This window comes from Danio aesculapii, chromosome 15, assembly GCF_903798145.1.
Source record: "Danio aesculapii chromosome 15, fDanAes4.1, whole genome shotgun sequence".
Lineage (NCBI taxonomy): Eukaryota > Metazoa > Chordata > Actinopteri > Cypriniformes > Danionidae > Danio > Danio aesculapii.
In genome coordinates, this window is record NC_079449.1 from 404554 (window position 1) to 426769 (window position 22216).

Below are 22216 nucleotides of genomic sequence, written 5' to 3' on the forward strand. Positions count from 1 at the left end.
AACCTTAGCTGAAGAGATTGTGTTGAACTCAGCCTTTTTATTAAACAGTGTAAACTCAGAGTAAACATATTTACCTTAAATATTGACTTAACTGAACCACTTTAAATCATGAGCCATAATCATTAATTAATAAATTAATTGTATTCTGCTGTAGGGCGTCATGGTGGCGCATTGGGTAGCATGATCGCCTCATAGCAAGAAGGTCACTGGTTTGAGTCCCGGCTGGGTCAGTGTGTGTTTCTGTGTGGAGTTTGCATGTTCTCCCCGTGTTGACGTGAGTTTCCTCCGGGTGCTCTGGCTTCCCCTACAAGTCCAAACACATGCGCTATAGGGGAATTGAATAAGCTAAATTGACCATGGTGTGTGTGTGCGAATGCAGGTGTGTATGGGTGTTTCCCAGTGTTGGGTTGCGACTGGAAGAGCATCCGCTGCGTAAAACATATGCTGGATGAGTTGGTGGTTCATTCTGCTGTGGCGACCCCCTGATTAATAAAGGGACTAAGCCGTGAAGAGAATGAATGCATGAATATTCTGCTGTATACACTCAAATAATGACTTATTTTAAATGGGACAACTTATTTTAAGTTCAATCCACTTAAATTTAATCAATTGTTTGGAACCCAGTATTTTTTTACAGTGTATGTTCACTATTAATAAGCAAGGTTTTATAAATAAGACCCCCTCTTTTTAACTGCACAAAAAGTTCTTTAGTTTCTAAAACAAATGAGTTACTTAAACTCCGCCTTTTTATCTCAAGCCCCGCCTACAGCAGCCTGGAACTTCCAGGAATTCTGGTCCTTGCAGTCCCGACAGTCTGCAGCGTTGAAGTTCAGTTTCCAGGTCGTCGTCTGATCTTTATAATTTAAGTCTCAGATTGATTAAAAATAATTGAGAACAAATTGAGAGAAACTCACTGTTTTCTTTTTAAATACCACATGACCTGGGGTCTCATTTATAAACGTGCCGTATGCAAAATACGGTGGTGGAAACAAGCGTACTCCACTTACCGCACAAAAGTTCGTGATTTTTATGAGAAAAACTGAACAGCGGAATGTGCGCAATTGTAAATAAACTCTAAAGAAACAATTTTAACTTAAATATTGACTTAACTAAACAGCTTTAATCATTATGAATGACCATAAAGTCATAATAATTAAAAAATAAATAAAATGTATTCAGCCGTATGTTCACTATTAATAGGGTTTCTACGCAAGGTTTATAAATGAGACCCCCGCTCTAAAACTGCACAGAAAGTTCTTTCGTTTCTAAACGAATGCTTAAACTCCGCCGTTTTATCTCAAGCTCCGCCTACAGCACCTGGAACTTCCAGGAATTCTGGTCCTTGTAGTCCAGACAGTCTGCTGCGTTGAAGTTCAGTTTCCAGGCTGCTGTCTGGTCTTTATAATCTAAGCAGTCGACGGCGCCGAAGCCCAGTGATGCCGCGGTGTAACCCTGAGATGAAAGCGAGGCCGGCGATTGGCTGAGGGCTCCGCTCATTGGGCTGAGAGCGCCCCCGCTGGCTGACAGCTGCGGGTGCATTGGGGACAGGTACGAGCTGCAGTCCAGGCCTGTAAAGTAGGATGAAGAGGCGGCGTAGCTCTGCCCGTAGGCCGGCGCTTGGCTGTAGGTCATAGGATAGCTGGAGCGCTGCAGGCAGGCGGTGCTGGGGGCGGACAGCGGGTCGGGCAGCGGAGAGATGGAGGCCGGGCTCCATATAGACACAGTGGCGCTGCTGGAGCTGGGGGTGATGGCGGTGCCAGGCGGGGGTGGCGGGGGGCTGTAGGGGCCACTGGTGCTGGCGCTGGGCTCACTGGCGCTGGAGTCACGAGCTGGTGAAGACTTCTTCTTGGGTGGTCTGGGTTTGGTCTGACCGCTGGTCTGCTGCTGCTGCTGCTGACGGCATTTGGCACGACGGTTCTTAAACCAGACCTAAAACAGACGGACAGGAGATCAGATTGAATTTGCAGAACTGTAATGTGTCAGATAACCTAATGCCATTCAGTGTTACCGAGTAAAACAGTGTATCCATTCAATGCTTGACTCTGATTGGTCAAATGTTCGTTCAGTGAAACTTGGTTTTGATTGGTCAAATGTCCATTCAGTGCAACCGATTTAAACAATGTATCTATTCGATGCTTGAATCTGATTGGTCAAATATACGTTCAGTGTTACCGAATGAAACCATGTATCCATTTGGTGCCTAAATCTGATTGGTCAAACTTAATGTATTACTTTTTAATGTAATTGCAGCTCCATATCACTCCGCTGAATGATTAGAGTAATTTCACAGCTACAACAGTCAGAAATCACATCAGAACACAGCAGAAGGGGGAGGAGGAGATATGGAGGACAGTGCTACACACAGGAGACGCTTGAGGGGGACACGCACCTAACACACACACACACACACACTCTCTCAACATGCAACATCTGGATTTATCAGTGGAGAAGAGCAATAATCACCAGGATGGGGAACTATTAGAGAATAATATGCTCTGCTTTACGTCATTACTACCTCACATTACTACCTCATATTGTGAGTCCTTTAATATGACAGAAAATAGTTCTTGATTAAATATAACGAGGTTTGGACATATCAACTATTGTTACATGGGAAAAGGAATAATAATGGTTTGATTAAAGCAGTTATTCAGAACATTGTAATGAATGAACTGTAAATAAATATCTGTAATGGTCAGTTTCTTCAGTATTTAGTGTGTTGTGTGTTTATCTGCGGTGGTGAATTGCATTATGGGATGTTGATCTCTGCTCTGTCCACTACTGATGCTGAATATTCAACTCTGCAGTTTAACAAAATGACTTTTGTTGACATTTTAGTGGTTTAAAATAATATAAGAAATAATATCTAGAGAAATAAGTCAAATAAACAATAGAAAATGTGCTGCAGTTTATCTGTAGCGTAATATACAACACCAACCCAGACAATATAGCACTGCAGACTATTACACATGGCATTAAAAGTCACTTTTTGCAACTTTACGAGGTTGATAGTTGTTGGAGGACAGATCCAAATCCTATAATGCAACTCAAAAGCAGAAATAAACTGGGGCAAATAAAAACATGAATCACAAAATGCGGAAATCTGCTAATTTACGGAGTTTTTTAACAGTGTTGGAGAGGTAAATATCAGTTTGTGTGGATGTGCTGGCCTCACCTGGACTCTAGACTCGGGCAGGTTGATCTTGAGAGCCACTTCTTCCCTCATGAATATGTCCGGGTATCGTGTTTTGGAGAACAGCGCCTCCAGCACGTCCAACTGCGCACGCGTGAAGGTGGTCCTTTCGCGCCGCTGTTTGCGTGGAGTGTCTGAGGGGGAAAAAAGACGAATAATCAATCATTTCTGGGTTGTTTTAACGCATATTTGAGTCAAATATGGTGTACAATTTGGACCAAAATTGTGTACTTTTGACAAAAAACATCTTGCATTGCTGAGTACGATTATTAACTTATTATTATTATTATTATTATTATTATTAATAACTCTTTTATTATTGTTATCGAAAACGTGTAATGTTTTCGATATTATGAGTATTATATTGAGTTTATCACTTTAATTTATTTCGTTAAAACAATCGAATTATAATTCAAAATAATAAATATTAAAATGATCAAGTATTTATATCGATATTTTAAATAAATCCTCGAAAATGACAGCCTAATGCAAATATTTAACAGAGAAAAATGAAAACTGAAACGTGCAGGATTAAATGAACATTTTTAATTACGCGTTTCAAATTATGTAGTGATTAATTTCGTAAAAGGTCTGTCGATTGGAGGTTTCAGAGAAATATCTATATATATATATTTCAATTACTTTTATATTACTTATTTTAACCAGACGGTTGGATTTGTCCATATTTTATTGAAATAAGATCTCCCCTATATTTGTTAAAGCAGCATATTTTATTATATGATTGTGTCTAAACAGCTGCATTATAACTGCATTTCTCAACCTTTTTTAAATTATAAATTAAAGTTTATATATTTTAATAAATATCTGAACTATTTAAGGAATTAAGTGTAATATTCGCATTATTTAATCTAAACAGCAGTCAGAAATAATCAAGGGTGTATGATTATTAATTCTCATCATCTCTGAAATCTTCAATCCATTAGACTTTTTACGAAATTAATCAGTTCATAATTAGAAATGCGCTGTTAAAGTGTTCATTTAATCGCACGTTTCAGTTTTCATATCTCTATAATAAATATTTGCATTAGGCTGTCATTGCGATTCTCGATATTAATTCTCACATGTTGATTATTTAAATATTTATCCTTTTGTTAAATTTGATTGTTTTAAGAAAATATACTCAAGTGCTAAACTCAATGTGTACAACATACAAACCTAATAGCTTTCTATAACAATCATAAAAGAAATTAGAGTTAATAATCGTGCTGAGCAATGCAAAATGTTTTTTATTGTAAAGCGCGCGCGCGCGCACACACACACACACACACACACAAATGCTGGGTTGTTTAATCTGAACGTTTGGTCAAATGTGGACAAACTCAACTATTTGGTTAAAATGTAACTTAAATCAAATCGAAAAAAATTTGTTAATTCTTTGACCCAACTTTGGGTTAAAACAACCCAGTGTTTAAAAAAAGGTAACTCATAAAATGTCTAAAACATATAAAGGAAATATCAAATTCACACAACACAGTTATGAGAATTGGAACTGCATTTTCTAGTAGATCTTAAACGAATAAAACAAAATTAGCTAGCGCATCTTTAGTTTTGAGTTAGGATTAGGGTTACAGTTTTAACTCAAAGTTGGGTCAAATAGTGACAAACCAAAAGTTGGGATAAACTTTGTTAATACATTTAAATTAAATACACTGTTTTTAACTGAACGGTTGGGTTTGTTTAAATTTGACCCAACATTGGGTTAAAACAAGCCAGCGTTTAAAACAGGATAACTCATAACGCATATAAAACATTTATATTAGAAATATAAAATTAACCCAACACAGTTATGAGAAATGTAAAAAACCAATAAAACAACATGCATCATCTGTACAGTTCAGCGCACACTCTAATAAATGCTGGGCTGTTTAACTCGATGTTGGGTCAGATATGGACGAACTCAAAATTTGGTTACATTTCAATTTAAAATTGACTCAAGTGGGTCATAAGAACCCTAAATATTTTAGAGTGCATAACCATTTAAACCCTCATTAACAAATAATAAAATTATTAAACACATCAGCAGTGAACACTTTAAGAAATACTGGGTTATTTAAGCCCAAATTAGGTAAAATATGTACAAACATTGGGTTAAATCTGGACCTAAAAAATTTATCCAATTAAAGTAACCCAGGCAGGTGGTTTAGTCTGTTTTACACCCAGAATTGGGTTGAAAAACTCAGCATGTTTTAGAATGAACGGAAAGGTAAAAGAGCACTTACTAGGGTAACCGACGGCGGAGTGCAGGAGATCCATCCCGGTACCGGACAGAGTCAGCCCGTTAACGGAGTAATGAGGCTGTTTCATGTAGGACATCATGACTATAAACTCTCTCTCTCTCTCTCTTTTTCTCTCTCTCTCTCTTCCCCCTCTCTCCTCTCTCTCTATCTGTGTGTTTCTGTCTCTGATGGACTTTTTCTATCAGTCAGTAGCGTGTTGAAGAGCTCGGGTGTGTGTATGTGTGTGTCGTGTGTGCGCGCGCTCATCAGCGGTCTGTTGGTGTGTCCGGTGCTGCGGCTGAGCGCTCGGTGCGCGTGTCTCGGTCTCTCGGTGACAGTGAGATGAATGAGGAGGAGGAGGCGGCTAATTACACACCGACAAGACCTCAATAAACCCCTCCTTCATCTCTCTCTCTCTCTCTCTCTCTCCCTCCACCACCCCCCCCCCCTCTCGCACACACACACACACACACACACACGTCACACTTTCTCTCTAAATTCAAACTTTATTTTGTCATGACACATGTATATATGCACTCAAAAATGCTGGGTTGTTTTAACCGAATTCTGCGTGTATTACAGACTAAACTAACTGCTGGGTTATTTTTTTTTTATTAAATCTCTAGTACCAAATTTAACCCAATGTTTGGTATTACCAAATTGAAAAACCCAGCATTCCATATTTGACCCAATGCTGGGTTACAACAGCCCAGTATATTTGATCTATAATAAAGCATTTCAATTAATCTATTATGGTGATTCCACTGTTGCTATGGTAACGCGTCAATAGTAATTGGTTTGTTGTGGTGATTCTACAGTTGCCATGGTGACAACTATAATAATGAATATGTTGTGGTGATTCTACAGTTGCTATGGTAACACAACAACTATAATAATGATCTGTTGTGGTGATTCAACAGTTGCTATGGTAACACAACAACTACAGTAACATAACCTAAAGACCCAATGTTTTTCAGCAGCCTGCCGTGTAAATTACAGTACAATACACCACAGTTTACTGTAATAAAAGCTAAAGTGCACTACAGTATTCATTGCAGTGTATTAGTTCACTACAGTATGGAGCACTCATTCAACAATGATTTATAAATAGGTCTACTACAATAGCTACACACTCTACAGTATTTACTATAATATTTACTAGAGTATATTCTATTGTCTTAAACACACAGAAATAAATATGAAATTCACAGATTTACAAAGAAACGGTATAAAACGTTTTATTGAATGTACAATTCTTTTTTTAATATAAAACTCTCTTTATATTAATCTACAGTGCAATATAATAGATTTGCTGACATTATTATGGCATATTCCTCTACGCATTTAATTTACGTTATTTTGAGATTCGCCATCTTTAAAAACATCTTTAAAACAGATTATTTGAGTATGTTTATAAGTAAGTATCGAATGCTTCGTTTAAATGAGTGTGTTTATTTACCGATAATTACACAATTCAGTGTGTGCGTTGTTTTGTATGCTTTATACTCGTGTTATAGCACGTGTTCCACTGTAGAATTCATACGACTTTTCGCATTTCACCGATTTATTTAATTCTCTTGTCAAACACAGAGATCCATTCGATTCTTAAACCGCGCTAAAAGAAGACATTAAAGCTTAAATGTCTCGCATGAATGCATAATTATGTCCGATCCAATTAAAGTAGTATAATTCAGATGTACTCAATGATCATGTGATTTAATCGATAACAAATTCCCGTGTTTGATTGAGTTTAGTTTAAGAGAAGATTACAAACCCACAAAACACATTTCATTATTTCACATCGCTGCAAAATACTGAAATAATTGGAGTCTGTGTGAGTCTGTGTGAGTGTGTGTGAGTGTGTGTGAGAGAGTGTGTGTGTGCGCGCGCGCGTCTAAACGGGATTAAAGAAACAAAAGGACCCAGTGTTTTCCATAATTCCCACAAATATCCACCATCATCATCATCATCTCTCTGGGCTCTTTGTATTATAACAACTGTTTACTTAAATTCACATTCATCATTTGTTTTATATTTAGTTCCTTCATAAAAACAATAAAAGCGCTTTCTATAATTAGATTTAAAATCGAAATATTAATGATTCTTCACTCTGGGTTGTTTTAATCCAATGTCGTCAAAACAACCATTTTTTTGTTTAGAGTATGATTGAAAAATAAACATTTAATTGGACTACTCATTTAAAAAATATGCGCGCACATATTTAGCGATTACTCAAATAATGCTTAATGCTGGGTCAAATATGAACAAACCCAACTGTTAGGTTAAAAAGTGTAATTTAAATGTAATTGAATAAAATAACGCAAAATTGGATTTGTCCATATTTGACCCAACGTTGGGTTAAAACTCTATTGGTTTTCCGCGTTATCCAGCTAAAACTGTTTAAAAGAAATCAAAGAAAAGAATAACTGTAAATTCACACTATAAAATACTGGGTTATTTAATCCCGAATTTGGGTAAAATATGGACAAATAGTTTTTTATTAAATTTATAGCACAGTTTTACCAATGTTGGGTCAAATATGGACAAACTCAACTGTTATGTTAAAAACTGTCAAAAATGACGCAATTTTTGGCGGTTCACTCCGCTGCGGTGTCTCCTGTTAAATAAGAGACTGAACCTAAAAGGAAAATTAATAGATGAATGAACAGTGTTGGATTTGTCCATATTTGACCCACATTTGTTTTGAAATTAGTTTTTTTCGAGTACATTCGCAAAAATCTTCTTTTATTATGCTGATGATGATAATAATAATAGACTAATAATAATGATAATAATCATAATAATAATGATGATATTGATGATGGTGATGCTAATAATGATGATGATGATAATAATAATGATGATAATGATGATGTTGATGATGACGGTGATGATGATAATAATAATAATAATAGACTAATAATAATAATAATATTGATAATGATAATATTTCTGATTAAATTAATAATGATGATGATGGTGATGATGATAATAATAATCATAAAGTAGCCCACAGATCAGTTGTGTTTTCAGTTTGTTTCCTCTGATCGGTCTTGTCAGTGTGATTATATATTATTTAAGAGTATGTCATCAGATGAGGTGTGTGTGTGTGTGTGTGTGTGTGTTGTGCAGTGCGTGTCGGTGTTATTGTGCTATGATCGTGAGGATGTAAATGAGTGTGTGTAAAGCGGATTCTGCGCTTGTTAATTGAATCGGATTTCTTCTAGTTTCAAATCCACAGAAACTCTATAAGGGGTTTATCTGCAGATATAAAGAGACACAGACAGTATAACAGCCTCTGTTCAGACCTTTCATATCTGTCATATCCTTGTCACACACATACACACACCTGAAGCGACAGGCCGCGAGGAAATCGCCACAGGACATCTTCATCATCATCATCTTAACCTTCATCGCCATCATCATCTTCGGGATTCGGGATTCTCATCGCGTCTAAAGTTGGTGAGTCCAAACTTTTCATTTGGGGGCATCATTCCGAAACACACACACGCGCACACACACGCACACGCACGCACTCAAAAACGCACTCCCGCGACACATGTTCGCGGTTCACACACTCTCAGTATTGTTTTTATTTAATTTAAATTCCGTTATTCAACCCAGCTGTTGGGTTTGTCCATATCTGACCCAGCGCTGAGCAGTCTTGTGCCTTAGTTTAATTTAGTTGAAATTAACTTTTCTAGTCATCTCAACTTGCATCTTATCCATCAAACTGACTCAAATATCAAGGGAAACTTTGTATAACTTAATAAAATAAAGTTGAAACTTGCTAACTTTATTAAAATAAGCTGAAACAATATAAGTATTTGTTGTCTTGACTTTTTGTTGTTATACATTGTTTACAGTGTGTAGTGATTAATTTTAGTGCACACTGTATATTCAGAACATCAGGTCAATCTCTCTGAGTTAGAATATTTTATTATTAACTTAAAATATTACAGTTCTAGCGTTATGTGTGTGTGTGTGTGTGTGTGTGTGTGTGGATTTAAACACATCTTGTTATAGTAGTAGTTGTTTTCTTTTTAAATGTGTAATATCTGGATCATATGCTCTATTTTTGCAGTACACAGCTGATGAAAATGATCATTTTTTAAATTATTGTTCTTTATACTCTTGGTCTGCTGAATGCTTGATTCTGATTGGCTGATGGTCACTCTCAGGTGTTTGATTATTGTCAGATGAAGGCACAGCTAAAGTAGTTCCAGCAGGTTTAGAGCGGCTCCATATCACTCCGCTGAATGATTAGAGTTATTACACAGCTACAACAGTCAGAACTCACACCAGAAGGCTTTGGAGGAGATGTGGAAGAAACTACACACACAAACTGAAGACTAAAACATTTCTAAAACCTTTTGTAGATACTATATCTATATACACTCAACACATTACATTTGCCGTTTATTTAAAATGAGCTGAAACAACACAATTCTTGAGTTTTTTGAGGACAACTTAATTGTTTTATGTTCAATTCACTTAAATTTGTAAAAACTAATAAGCTAACCCAATTCTTTCATGTCACCCAACACAATTTGATTGTAAGGAGTGGGTGGTTTGCTGTTGGGTTGAAATTTCAATGTTTTTGGGAGTGTATGATTGGAAAAATAAACATTTTATTTGAACTATTTAACTTTTTATTATTTACACTATAAAAAGGGCCCAATGTTGGGTCAATTATAGGCAAACCCAATGGTTGGCTTAAAAAGTGTCATTTAAATATAATAAATAAAATAAATAAATTAACAGAATTTTGAGTTTGTTCATATTTGACCCAACGTTGGGTTCTCTTGGAACTTTGTTCTCTTTGTTTACTTTTGTATTTCCCCATACTTTCTCTATCTATCTATCTGTCCGTCTGTCCGTCCGTCCATCTAATCTACCCATCCATCCACCCTTTAATCTATCTATCTATCTATCTATCTATCTATCTATCTATCTATCTATCTATCTATCTATCTATCTATCTATCTATCTATCTATCTATCTATCTATCTATCTATCTATCTATCTCTCTCTCTCTCTCTCTCTCTCTCTCTCTCTCTCTCTCTCTCTCTCTCTCTCTCTCTCTATCTATCTATCTATCTATCTATCTCTATCTATCTATCTGTTTATCTGTCTGTCTATCCGTCCGTCTATCTAATCTACCCATCCATCCCCCCTATTAATCCATCCATCCATCCATCCATCTAACTGTCTGTCTGTCTGTCTGTCTGTCTGTATCTGCCTGTCTATCCATCCATCCATCCATCCATCCATCTATCCATTCATCTATCTATCTATCTATCGTGTGGGTTGTTGTTGTGTTGGAATTTTCCTCTCCTCTTGCTGGTGTGTCTTTAGGACCCAGCGCTGACTGAAATTAAGGACAAGTCTACCACATAAGAAGCTTACAGTATTTAATCTGCAGACCTAAAAAACACCACACACACACACACAGACGCACACACACACACACACACACACACACACCACACACACACACACACACACACACACACACCACACACACACACACACACACACACACACACACACACAGACACACACACACACACACATAATGCCTGGACCAAACTGGATGGTCCCATTTGTATTCATGGTTGTTGTTTTTCTATTTCTGTGGTCTACTCTTCAGAGTAATTGTGCTTTATTGGTGCTAAAGAGCATTTCACATCCACAGAAGCTTTATATTAAAAGGTCTTCAACTCAGTTCAGTATAATCAGTTCAGTGCACTTATATATGTAGTGCTTTTCATGATGAGTAATTCTGAGCTGTACTGACTTTATGAATAATGCAATAATCAGAAAAGTCAAATGTCAGAATTGTACAGATCTGGGGTAAAATTAATCATGTGAGTAAAGCCAAATAACAATTCCATGCTTATGGAGAAATAGATTTTTGAAAGAGCAATTGACTATTGTAGATTGATTGTACACTACCTGACAGAAGTCTTGTGGCCTATCTGAGTTTGAGGAACAGCAGATAATAACTGGACTTCTAGTTGATGATTTGGTATCAGAAGTGTGTTAAATGAAAGGTAAAGGCCTCTAGATGATCTTATTTGAGCACAATATAATCTGATCATGTCTTGATGTTGACTGATTTGATTAGGACAGTAAGGTCTGACTCTGCTTAGACTAAAGTCTGCTCACTGAACCTTCAATAATGTCCAGTATAGAATATGTGCTCATGCTGCAGTGGAAACAGAATGAATATTGTGTCTGACTCCATCATGAGCTTGGAGGACTGCATCCATACATCTCTGACATGACTCAAATCACTGATTAATAAAGTCATCTGGAATGGTGAAGAAAGCCTTCTTGCAGGACTCCCAGAGTTCATCAAGAGTCTTTGTGTTCATCTTCAATGCCTCCTCCTTCACATGCTCAATAATGTTCATGTCTGGTGACTGGGCTGGCCAATCCTGGAGCAGCTTGATCTTCTTTGCTTTCAGGAGCTTTGATGTGGAGGCTGAAGTATGAGAAGGAGCGCTATCCTGCTGGAGAATTGTCCCTCTCCTGTGGTTTGTAATGTAATGGGCAGCACAAATGTCTTGATATCTCAGGCTGTTGATGTTGATCATCCACTCTGCAGATCTCTCGCACGCCCCCATACTGAATATAACCCCAAACCATGATTTCTCCTTCACCAAACTTGACTGATTTCTGTGAGAATCTTGGCTGTATGCGGGTTCCAGTAGGTCTTCTGCAGTATTGGTGATGATTGAGATGCTGATCAACAGATGATTCAGCAGAGAAATCCACCTTCTGACTCTTTTACAGATGATCAAGTAGAGGTCAGGTTTTTATTGAGTACTCTTACAACTGGAATCCACCACAAGCCTTCTGTCTGGTAGTGTAGAGTTGAGCGCCAGTGAGTTGTTTACTGACGACTTGCCCTGAATGGATCATTTGGATCAAGTGAGCTGACTGGAGATTCACTCTTGATGGATCATTGAATCAGTGAGTTGGTAACTGGATTCTTACTCTGAATGGATCAGTTGAATCGGTTAGTTGTTTTATTAGTGATTCAGTTTGAACAGATCAGTTAAATGGATGAGTTGTTTACTGGATTCTCAGTCTGAATTGATCATTTGGATCAAGTGAGTTGACTAGAGAGTCACTCTGAATGGATCAATTGAATCAGTGTATACTGAAAAAAACAGCTTTAACCAGCCTAGGCTGGTTGGCTGGTTTTAGCTGGTTGACCAGGCTGGTTTTTAGAGGGGTTTTGGCCATTTCCAGGCTGGTTTCCAGCCATTTCCAGCCTGGTCTTAGCTGGTCAGGCTGGGTGATGACCAGCTAAAACCAGCTTGACCAGCCTAGACAGGCTGGCAGCCCAACCAAAACCAGCTATGTCCAGCTTAAACCAGACTGGTCAGGCTGGTTTTAGCTGGATGTAGCTGGTCATTTTCCAGCCTGACCAGCTAAGACCAGACTGGAAATGGCCAAAACTCCTCTAAAACCAGACTGGTTAACCAGCTAAAACCAGCCAACCAGCTTAGGCTGGTTTAAGCTGGATTTTTCAGCAGGGTTACTGCATACTCGCTCTGAACAGATCATTTTAATCGAGTTGTTTGCTAGAGATTCACTCCGGACAGGACGTTTGAATCAGTGTATAATTTACTGGAGACTCTCTCTCAATGGATCTATTGAATCAGTGAGTTGTTTACTTTAGACTCACTCTGAACAGATAATTGAATCAGTGAGTTGTTTACTTTCGACTAACTCTGAACAGATCATTTGAATAAGTGAGTTGTTTACTAGTGACTCACTCTAAACAGATCAGTTGAATCAGTGAGTTGTTTACTAGTGACTCACTCTGAACAGATCAGTTGAATCAGTGAGTTGTTTACTAGTGACTCACTCTGAACAGATCAGTTAAATCAGTGAGTTGTTTACTAGTGACTCACTCTGAACAGATCATTTGAATAAGTGAGTTGTTTACTAGTGACTCACTCTAAACAGATCAGTTGAATCAGTGAGTTGTTTACTAGTGACTCACTCTGAACAGATCATTTGAATAAGTGAGTTGTTTACTAGTGACTCACTCTAAACAGATCAGTTGAATCAGTGAGTTGTTTACTAGTGACTCACTCTAAACAGATCAGTTGAATCAGTGAGTTGTTTACTAGTGACTCACTCTGAACAGATCATTTGAATCAGTGAGTTGTTTACTAGTGACTCACTCTGAACAGATCAGTTGAATCAGTGAGTTGTTGACTCATTAACAGATGTCAGTCCAATTCACCATTGAACTGAGCGTCATTAGTGAGCCGATCAGTAAAATCCTCACCATCCTGTCATCTGCATGAGCACCAGTGTCACAGTAATGCCTTTTATTCAGAATTATTTAACTTCACGTTGGCGTTCAGCACCTGATCTGTTCATTCATGCATTGTGAACTGAAGCCGTGTTTTCATCTGTGCACAATGTTCAAACATCAGCTGTGTAAATCTGCTCTAACACCCTATCATGGTGTATTTACAGCACCAGACACACACACACACACACACACACACACACAGTTCAGCCGATTTGTCATAATATGCTTTATCTGAAAAGTAAGTATCTTACCTCGGGATAAAGAGGGAAAGAGGCATTTGTAGTGAGATTGTGAGCAGAGGACAGGACAGAGAGAAGCAGAACAGAGGAGCAGAAACACACCTGACACACACTCTCACACACACACACACACACACCGCTGGACGCTACAGCTGGACTGACGGACACAATATCAGGTATGTGTGTGTGTGAAGAACAGGCCGAGAACAGGAAGAGGAAGGGCGGAGCTTATAGACTTGCTCAGAGTTGACTCTACAGCGTTGTTTGTGTTTGTTTACAGATATTATTAGTCTTGCTTACTGGTGCAAAGAGAATACTCACATGTTATTAACTGAGCAAGCAGAATGCTGGATTTCTGGAACAAATGCATCAAATTGAAGCGAGTTTGAGATTAAAATGAGAAACATGTGAATTTAAACAAATATATGTGTTATTTTAAAACAAAAGCTCATTGTTTTTCTCCCTCATGGGGTTTTAAACATAAAAGAAGATACTTTGAAACATGCTGGATGCTCTCACCCACTGACTTTCATTGTAAGAGAGAAATTACTATGAAAGTCAATGAACATTCTTCAAAATATCTGCTTTTGTGTTCAACGAAAGTAAAAACTCAAAAAGCGTTTCGTTTTATGGGTGAACTTTGACTTGAACTCAATCTCTTGCTTCAATTTACTGCATTTTACTTCCAGAAAGCAAATAATTCTGCTTTATTTAGAAAAAAACCTCTTAATTTTAAATTAAAACATGTTTCTGACCACTTTAGAAGACATTTGTTAGTGTTTCTGTATTAACTCATGACGTTCTGATGTAAATATGTCCTGTTTTAATAATGTTTGTCAGAGAGTCTGTTTTAGTGAGCAGTTCATTAGTTTACAATAATGTTGTTCTGGACATGCGAGTAAATAATCTAGAAGAAAACAGTGATCTTTAAACATTAATGAAGAATCTTCAGATGACAGGCATCGACTAACACAGTATTTACTGTAAATCAATGCCTGTTTTATTCTCCAGCATTCTTCAAAGTATCTTCTTTTGTGTAAAGCAAGCCTCTTGAGTGCGAGTACATGAGGAAATGTTCCTGTTTTGAGGGTGAATCGTCACTCTAATCATCATTTTAGTTCAGTGTGTTGCGTGCTGCTTGATTGTGTAGTTGTGTAGTGGTTTCTGCGTGAGGGTGCTGGTTCATGCAGCAGTCGTTTATTTCAGCGTGTGTAAAATCTGATGGAGTTCAGTGATTGTTTTGAAGACGCTGATGAGGAGGCGGACGAGACATCTGGACTCAGACAGATTGATAATCCAGACAGCAGCAGGTGGCTGTCTGAGTGTGTGTGTGTGTGTGTGTGTGTGTGTGTGCGCGTGTGAGAGAGATTAAGCAGGTCGATGTGCTCTGATTCATACTCAACCTGTTCACGTCTGTGTGTTTAATTTAATCAATAATCCAGCAGCGCATGCAGATATTATACAGTGTTTGATAGACACGAGTGTGTTCTTCAGTAATCACTGCATTTATTACACTACACGCTTAAATCAATGCTGGGTTATTTTAAACAAATATTTGGTGAAAATATGAACACACCCTAACAATAGATTCATTAGTTTTTGAAAAATATTTATTAGGATGTTTTATTCATTCATTCATTTTCCTTCAGCTTAGTCCCTTATTTATCAGCAGTCACCACAGAGGAATGAACCGCCAACTATTCCAGAATATGTTTTACACAGCTGATGCCCCTGCAGCTGTAACCCAATACTGGGAAACAATACACACTCATTTAGTTTTAGAAACACCTGCTGGGACTCGAACCAGCGACCTTCTTGCTGTGAGGCCACAGTGTGACACCACTGAGCCACCGTGCCACCCACAATTTATTATTTAGCAGAGTATAATATCTGCATTTTGTAAATCTGGAAAACTTTCTGCTTCAAATTGTGTATTTAATTAACCCAATGCCTTGCTGTTACACTAAAAATACTGGGTTGTTTTAACCCAGTGTTGGGTCAGATATGGCTATATTATGTTTTAAATAAAATTGATATTAATTTCCTTCAGCTTAATCCTTTATTAATCAGGGGTCGCCACAGCGGAATACATCACCAACTATTCCAGCATGTATTTTACACAGCGGATGCCCTTACAGCTGCAACCCAGTACTGGGAAACACCCATACACACTCATATACACACACACACACATACACTACGGACAGTTTAGTTGATCAATTCCCCTACAGCGCATGTCTTTGGACTGTGGGGGAAACCGGAGAACCCGGAGGAAACCCACACCAACACGGGGAGAACATGCAAACTCCACACAGAAACACCAACTGACCCAGCCATGGCTCAACCCAGTGACCTTCTTGCTGTGAGGCCACAGTGCGACACCACTGAGAGACTGTGCCGCCCTCTTAGCGTGTAATATCTGTATTTTGTAAATTTGGAGAAATCTGCACTCTAAAAATGCTGGGTTGTTTCAACTCAATGTTGGGTCAAATATGAACATTGGGTTATTGTTTTCACATTACATTGAAAATATTTTTTTGTAAACCCAAACTGTTGGGTTTTTCCATATTTGACCCAATGTTGGATTAAAACAACCCAGCATTTAATAGAGCATGCTTTCATTTCTCATTAGTGGAGTTTGTTTTGCAAGAACTTTCTGCTTCGGATTGTGTATTATTAATTAACCCAATTCCTTGCTTACACACTTAAAATGCTGGGTTGTTTTAACCCAATGTTGGGTCAGATATGGACATTATTCTTAAAATAAAGTTTAAATGACATGTTTTAAACCAACTGTTGAATGTGTCCATGTATAACCCAACATTGGGTTAAAACCATTCATCGTTCTTGTAGAGTTACCCATTTCTTCATGATTAATTGGGATTTACACTTACAATGTTTTTCCTCTAGTTGTCCCCTGTTTACACCTAATTCAGTTCAGTTACACTTAACATTGAAAGATATTTCTGAAGTCAAAGGTGACATCATACTCTAATATATGCTGGGTTGTTTAAAAAATGTTTTTAACCCAATATTTGGGCTTGTCCATATTCGACCCAACACTGGTTATTTAATAAAAAAAAAATTAATCCAACTTTTGGGTTTGTGCATCAATGACCAACCATTGGGTTAAAACAACCCAGCATTTTTTAAAAGTTGACCATTTCTTATTGATATTGTGATTTATTTATGTATTTAATAATAACAGCGGAGTCTTCTCCAGTTTTTCTGCATGTTAATCTATAATTCAGTTTATTTATACTTTCATGAACACTGATGGGGCCGCACTGGGGCTCAGAGGATGCCTCACAGCAAGAAGGTCGCTGGTTCGAGTCCCGGCTGGGTCAGTTGGTGTTTCTGTGTGGAGTTTGCATGTTCTCCCTGTGTTGGTGTGGGTTTCCTCCGGGTGCTCCGGTTTCCCCCACAGTCCAAACACATGCGCTATAGGGGGATTGATCAACTAAATCGGCCATAGTGTGTGAATGCAAGAGTGTATGGGTGTTTCCCAGTACTGGGTTGCGGCTGGAAGGGCATCCGCTGTGTAAAACATATGCTGGAATAGTTGGCGGTTCATTGAACAACGACATAATTCTAAAATGAATCTTTTGAAATCTGAGATTAAGGTAGCCATGTGTGTGTGTGTGTGTGTGTGTGTGTGTGAGAGAGAGAGAGAGAGCAGAGAATTACTGAAAGTGTGTGATGTTGTGAAACAGGAAGTGATGTAAACAACATTAACAATGATGTGTTGTCTAAAGCAGAGTCTCTCACACACACACACAGACTCATTAATAAGCTCAGGTTCGATTGTGTTAATTGTCCACGCGTCTCACACACACACACACACACACACACACACACTCTCAAGCCATGTGTTGCAGCATAAGCCGTCATGCATGAGCGCACATCAGATTCTGTTTGTGCTTGGGTATGAGTGTGTGTGTGTGTGTGTGTGTGCGTGTGCTTGTCTGCTGGTGTGTGTATGTGTGCTGGTGCTGATGGGGGTCAGAGGGCAGGCTGGTGGTACAGTGGTAATAGGGACGTGTGTGCGTGTGTGTGTCCAGATGGCATCGGCAGTAATGCAGCATGTGGAACAGTAGCACTAATCCGGCTCCATCCAGCACGTGCCACACACACACACACACACACACACACAACTGATGAGGATGTAAAGAAAGTGTGTGTGTATGATAAAAATTATATGTACATTTAAATATCATTGCAACAAAATAATTTTGAATAGTTTTCCTCTGTGTGTGTGTGTGTCACATTTACATAGTAAATATAAATATTACACACTTATATTATGGTACATTACAATGGTGTATTTGGTCAACTTCAGCGCTTTTATTTCATTAGTTTGGCATCTGTTAACTGTCCACTGGAAATGGTTTAGTTTTAGTGCGTAAGTGGGTCATTTGGGACGCGACTCAATGAGTGATTAACTGAATCATTCAGTTAACGAATCAGCTGTTCTAAATTAATAATTTTGTTCAGAACAGCTGATTCAAAATGAACAAATGATTCATTCAGTACAGCTGATTAAATTCCAAACGAATCAGCTGTTCTAAATGAATCATTTGTTCAGAACAGCTGATTCCAAATGAATAAATGATTTGTTTAGTACAGCTGATTTAAATCCAAACGAATCAGCTGTTCTAAATGAATCATTTGTTCAGAACAGCTGATTCAAAATGAACAAATGATTCATTCTGTACAGCTGATTAAATTCCAAACGAATCAGCTGTTCTAAATGAATCACTTGTTCAGAACAGCTGATTCCAAATGAACAAATGATTTGTTCAGTACATCTGATTCATGCTGCGGTCACTCTGGGCTTTCCTTCCATAGACTTCCATTCATACGCACGGGAATGCGTCAGACCGGAAATGCAGGGTCATGCGTCAAGTTTCGCAGGTTGCTGCGGTGCAAAGTTTAAGCTTGGTGAACTCTGACCTGCGAAATCGCATCACTTGACTGCGTGAGACCAATCGAGGATCAAAACAGGACCTCTCTGCACAGAACTTTAAAGCATTGAGCAATCGCTCGCTTTATTAATGTCTAATCATCTTGTTTAATCCCGCCCCTTTTCTCAGTGCAGTACAACAGAATTTCGCACACACAAACTCTGGTGTGACCGCAGCTTTAATTCCAAACGAATCAGCTGTTTTAAATGAATCATTTGTTCAGAACAACTGATTCCAAATGAACAAATGATTCATTCAGTACAGCTGATTTATTTCCAAACGAATCAGCTGTTCTAAATGAATCATTTGTTCAGAACAGCTGATTCCAATTGAACAAATGATTCGTTCAGTACAGCTAAATTAATTCCAAACGAATCAGCTGTTCTAAATGAATCATTTGTTTAGAACAGCTGATTCCAATTGAACAAATGATTGGTTCAGTACAGCTGATTAAATTCCAAACGAATCAGCTGTTGTAAATGAATCAGATGTTGTAAAGAAATGATTCATTTAGATCAACTGATTCGTTTGCTGGTGAGTCAGTTAAGTGTCTTTATGAATAGATACTTAAATAATGTGATTCAAATGATTGATTCAGAATCAGATTCACTCAGGAGGAAAACAGCGCAGTGTTTCTCAGAGACGCTCAGATCTGCTGCTCTGTGTGTGTGTGTGTGTGTGTGTGTGTGTGTGTGTGTGTTCATCAGAGAAACAGAAACAAACACAATACTGTGTGACATTTAGCTAGTATGAACTAGTTTAAAATCAGTCTCACATTTGAAGTGGTGTGTGTGTGTGTGTGTGTGTGTGTGTGTGTGTGTGTGTGTGTGTGTGTGTGCGCACGCAGTCGATGCAGTTGCATTTCCCAGAGTGTTTTTTGTGCTTTATTGTACTGCTGTTGTGTGTTTGTTTAATGGTCACACAAGAAGCTGGACTGAACTGAACTCCTGACACACACACACACACACACACACACACACAGTCTCACAATGGTTCTCTGATTCTTAATTGGCAGTGTAATCCTGAGGAATGTCTCTAATTAGCAGATACTGAAGTTCAGATTTTTACCAGCCTGTTTCTGCACACACACACACACACACACACACACACACACACACACACACACACACACACACACACACAGTTATGACACGCACACACACAGTGATGCAACACACAGAAGCACACTTATACCACATACTAATGCTGCACAGACTCATGAAACAACACACACACACACACACACACACACACACACACACACACACATACATACATGCACACATTCATGCCACAGACACACACACACACACTCTCAAGTCACAAAACACGCACACATTCATGCCATGAAAACAGACACACACACACACACACACACACATATTCATGCCACTAAAACACACTCAGACTCACAGACACACACACACTTATGCTACAACACACACACACACTCACACATATTCATGCCACAAAAACACGCACACACACACGCACGCACGCACACACACACACACACACACTTATGCCAAAACACACACACACACACACACACACACACACACACTTATGCCACAACACACACACACACACACACACTCATTGATCAGCTCATCTCAGTGTGTTCTCCTGCAGAGTGACGTGTGTGTGTGTTGTGGCATAAGTGTGTGTGTGTGTGTGTGTGTTTTGGCATAAGTGTGAGTGTGTGTGTGTGCTGTAGTGTTTGATCAGATGTGTTTGATTGTGAAATGTTCAGACAATTTCTCTGATTACTGAAGTTTCTACTAAATTGTTTTGAGTGTTCCGGTGTGTCTACAGTGTGTGAAGGGTCGAGTGTGTGTGTGTGTGTGTGTGTGCGCTGCTGACACACTGCTGACAGTTAATCCAGATTAGAGAGGCTAAAACAGGCTGCAGGACTGATGCTGAACCCTAATACACAGACCCGCTGTCACCCTCCATAACACTCACACACACACACACACACACACACACACACAAACACTCGACCCTTCACACATGGTAGACGCACCGGAACACTCAAAACAATTTAATAGAAACACACACACTCGCAACACACAAAAAACTCTCCATACACAAACACAAACACATTCACACACACAAAAATGTTCTCCACACATACAAACACACACTGTACACACACCAACACACACACACACACACACACACACACACACACACACACACACACACTAATAAACACACTAATACACAGTAACACACACACACTTACACAAGCATTCTAATACACACACAAACACACGCACACACACTAATAAACACACTAATACACAAACACTTACACAAACATTCTAATACACACACACACACACACACACAAATAAACACACTAATACACAATAAAACACACAGAAATGTCCCCATGAGGTCAAAATGTACTGGTATTGCTAGACTTCTGGGGACATTTGGTCTGCACAACGTGAGGAATACAAGTTACACACACACACACACACACACACACACCGGCTGGACAGTCATTGGTGGTGTTTTTTCTCTTGTCAGCAGGAATTAATCTGAACTCCTGCAGTAAAATCCTCTGCTGTGTCGTCACTTCAGCTTCACAGACTGTGTGTGTGTGTGTGTGTGTGTTACGTTTATCAGTGTGTTGCTGATGTGTTTCTGCTGCTGAATGTGTGTGTGTGTGTTCCAGCTGATCATGATGTGTGTTTCTCTGTGTTTCAGACTCTTCACTGGACGCTGCTGCTTGATTCCTGCAGGATATGAGTTTGTCTGACACACACAACAGCACAGTCCTCACACTTAATTCTGCTTAAATCAGTGGAGAAATCGAACTACAGACTGATCTGAGGTCATTGATTACAGATATTAATAGCTGAAACCCTGAACATTCTGATTAATCATGCATCACTATACTTTAGTTGAGCTAATCCTTAGTTCAGTAATGATGTCTGTATTATTCAACGATCAAGATGAGGACTGTTCCTATGAAGAAATACTGTAGTCATTTATATTACATAGTATTTTTACTATAGTAAAGGGAATTATACTGTGTATATACACTCACCGGCCACTTTATTAGGTACACTTAAATCCCCTTTCTTCCCCATTCTGATGCTCACTTTGACCTGCAGCAGATCGTCTTGACCATGTCTACATGCCTAAATGCAGTGAGCTGCTGCCATGTGATTGGCTGATTAGAAATGTGCGTTAACGAGCAGCTGGACAGGTGTACCTAATAAAGT

General features: G+C 38.6%; 1 protein-coding gene across 2 annotated transcripts; it reads right to left on the reverse strand.

Annotated features, from left to right (window-relative positions):
• Positions 1 to 1308: 1308 nt before the first annotated feature.
• On the reverse strand, positions 1309 to 5530 carry otx5 (orthodenticle homolog 5). Of its 2 annotated transcripts, none has more exons than XM_056474080.1 (3): positions 5434 to 5530; positions 3176 to 3327; positions 1309 to 1929 (listed from the first exon to the last, which is right to left on the reverse strand). In XM_056474080.1, the coding sequence occupies exons 1-3, from the start codon at positions 5528 to 5530 to the stop codon at positions 1309 to 1311; spliced, it is 870 nt and encodes a 289-aa protein (XP_056330055.1). The 2 variants fall into 2 exon arrangements, with proteins under 2 accessions (XP_056330055.1, XP_056330054.1); XM_056474079.1 differs by having other exon boundaries at positions 3176 to 3353; positions 5412 to 5530.
• Positions 5531 to 22216: the final 16686 nt, after the last annotated feature.

Excerpts from the sequence above, each read along its gene's own strand:
- otx5 (XM_056474079.1), bottom strand. The coding sequence starts at position 5,530 with ATGATGTCCTACATGAAACAGCCTCATTACTCCGTTAACGGGCTGACT. Across the intron at positions 3,354-5,411 it reads AAGTGCTCTTTTACCTTTCC|GATTATTCGTCTTTTTTCCC; the intron begins GTTCATTCTAAA and ends CCAGAAATGATT. Across the intron at positions 1,930-3,175 it reads TGCCCGAGTCTAGAGTCCAG|GTCTGGTTTAAGAACCGTCG; the intron begins GTGAGGCCAGCA and ends CGTCTGTTTTAG.